At 24.8% G+C, this 3,283-nt stretch overlaps 1 protein-coding gene across 1 annotated transcript; it reads left to right on the top strand.

Moving 5' to 3' along the window:
- Positions 1-1,889: 1,889 nt before the first annotated feature.
- Positions 1,890-2,768, top strand: LOC105625358 (esterase B1-like; the record flags this gene model as incomplete). The annotated part of the gene is made up of 2 exons (XM_012206690.1): positions 1,890-2,036; positions 2,433-2,768. Coding segments are annotated over exons 1-2 (483 nt in total), but the record flags the coding sequence as incomplete, so codon positions are not given.
- Between the last annotated feature and the right edge of the window lie 515 nt (positions 2,769-3,283).

The raw sequence follows: 3,283 nt of genomic DNA, 5'->3' as shown, positions 1-3,283 counted from the left end.
ATATATATATATATATATATATATATATATATATATATATGTGTGTGTACTTTTATTCACATATTTATTCTATAAAAATTATGTTAATACAATAAGCATATTATATACATGGATATTATTATTAGATAAATTAACAAAAAATAAGAATATTACATAGTTCTATCATGAGACTAATTAGATAATGCTATCTTCTGATCAAAGAGAGAAAAGCATAAGATAACACAGCAAGAAGAGAAGGAAAATTATTTGTAAATAATACTGTTCCTTTCGCTACGCATGTCTAAATATTTATATATACAAACGAAAATATTTACGGACAATATTCATGTTTGAAAATCGCGTCAGTCCTCTCTAGAAAATTGAGATGAGCAAGTCATTTCTTAATATTAGTATCTTGAGAAAAATCAATTAGTAAAAACTATATTACAAAACTACTCAAATGCAGAGATAAATATAAAGTCTTTTCACAATTTTTTTTATATCATCAATAGTTAGTAACAACAGTAAGACGCAACAAGAAATGCTGTTACAATTGACAATCTCAGCGTGAGTATGAGAACACATATTTCATGATAAACTCTGTTACACAATCATATTTTGCTGAATTATACGGTATGAAGATTATATCGCTATACTGAGGACGCGATCAATATATTCTATCCAATTCAAGGAACATATTGATTAATAGCTTTCAATGCTATTAATAAAGAATAAGAAATAACAGCGAAGCTGTTTATGTAATATTCTTATTTAGTTAATAATCTATCTAATAATATTAGGTGTGGGAAAAAGTTCGTGGCGTTTTTCCCATTAGATAGCATTAAAAAAATGCCACGAACTTTTTCCCACACCTAATACATAAGACAACGAGGATATTTATAATATCTTACTTGTTAAATAAATGGTTTTTAATCGCGTTCTTTAAAATAAAATTGCGCATCATATACATTAGAGATAAAATAATAGAATTTATAGTGGCGATTGTTTCATAGTTTCAAAGATTTCGCTTTACATAATCGATATTATTAGTTGAAGTCTGTGTGTTATAAATAATACAATAATATATGTACATGTAATATAAAAATGGAAATTCAAATCAATATGTCAGTACATATTATATTTAAATCAAATACATAACATAAGGCAAATGTCCCAGTGACGAGACATGTATGTCAGATACTTACACAAAACTTATTATTATTAATTTCAAATGTTTTTCTGTTACAATATATATTATATTTTATTTGTATTTAAAAATTATTTTAAAAAGCATTTATGTGAAATTAGTAATCATATAAATAAATAAAATTTTCAAGTGAATAAACTGACACTTGCATGTGTCACAATGCAAGTTCTTGATAACAAGATAATTTTTTTCCTTGTTTCTATAATAATCCTGTTGTTAAACAATAATAATTATAAATATTTCGGCCTTGATCAAGCCTTTTCCTGTACATAAAAACACTAATACATAAAAACACCAAATATAAATTTCGAAAAATTGTTGACAAATTATGTTGCAAAATCAAAATATTAAGAATCAGTTAGTTGCAAAGACTTACTTTTAAATTAAAACTAAGGCAAAAAGATGATAAAAAAATAATAAAATTTTTTTTATAGTTCGTCAGTGAATTTGGCGAGTTCTTATTTATTAGTAAAACTTCAAACGTGTTATTTTTTTATTTAATAGACCATAATTTATTTATTTATTATTTAATAGACCATTTTTATGAGACACAAAATTTTCATATTCTATTACATTAAAGTAAAATATCCAAAATATCCAAACGTAGATACATCTTAGAACGTTTACCTTATATAAATATTATAACAAAGATTAGTTGATTTTTCGATATTGTTCTCATACTTATTTTTTCAGTTTACTTATTATGAGTATTAAATGTATAGAAAAATTAAAAGTACAAGTAAATGAAGGAAAATTGATCGGCGTGGTTGTAGATGGTTATAATGTTCGTTACTTTGCTTTTCGTGGAATACCATATGCCAAACCTCCAGTTGGCGAACTCAGATTTAAGGTAAGTATTAGTGCAATATAATTAATTTTTCAATACTAATAGGAAGACAAACTGTAGCTTTTCTTTAAAATTAAAATGAGAAAGAAAAAAGAATTTGATTTTTTTTAAAACGTTGACGAATTAATTATGATATTACGATTACGGATAAATTCTACACGATTTAAATACATATTTCTTTTAAAAATAATTATCGTGTTAAATATAGAATTATTAAAAATGTGTTAAAATTTTTATAAGAATATTTTTGATAAAAAGAAAAACAAATATTCTGCAATTAATATTAATTAATAACAAATACTTTGTTGGCGAAACATATATATATATATATATATATATATATATATATACATAATATTACAAATTTATGTGATCATATTTTTTACATATTATACCTAGGATCCGATACCACCAGAATCATGGTCCGGTTATAGAGATGCATCGAAGTACGGAAATGTGGCGATTCAAATGGATTTAAGACAGATAATTATGGGAGATGAAGATTGTCTCTATTTAAATGTGTACACCACAAAAATCGAATTCTCAAAAAAGCGTCCGGTAATGGTATGGATACACGGCGGTGCCTATAGTTCAGGTTCTGGTGATGCTACTATTTATGGTCCCGATTATATCGTGCAGAAAGATGTAATATTGGTTACTCTGAATTATAGATTAGGCGTTATGGGTACGTCATCCATTATTTTAAAGTGTGTTCCTTGTATGTTACTCGTGTTCGTAAGTTTTTCTCAGAAACATATATTTAGTAATACTTACAGTTTTTTATTTTTATATAAGCCATTAGTATGTAATGCCATTACAGTCTATCATCAGATGTTAATAAAAAAAAAATAGTTAAAATGAATACACTAAAAATATTACTGCAAATATTAAATAAGAGAATATATTACAAGCAATTAGAAAGTGAAATCGATCCCAGCCCAAGAAATTTTATGAACAAGGCATATCCATCGTCTGATTTTACAATAGAAGAAATGCTTTGCTAATAATATTATTAACATTAGTTGATTTAAATGTTTGAATTTTCCATCTGCTATATTTCATTTAACTGTCACTAATATTTTTTTATTATTATGACAAAATTGTTAAAGTCAAAATGAATAATGCTTCTAAAAGCAAATTATTTAGAGATTATTAAATTATTAAATTATTTAGAGAAAACTAGAGAACAGAGAAAACTACAATATTATAATTAATCTATTAACTATTAACCCTATTAATTAATCTATTAA

The sequence above is a fragment of the Atta cephalotes genome, assembly GCF_000143395.1.
Source record: "Atta cephalotes unplaced genomic scaffold scaffold01108, whole genome shotgun sequence".
Taxonomy (NCBI): domain Eukaryota; kingdom Metazoa; phylum Arthropoda; class Insecta; order Hymenoptera; family Formicidae; genus Atta; species Atta cephalotes.
This window is presented reverse-complemented; position numbering and strand designations above follow the sequence as displayed.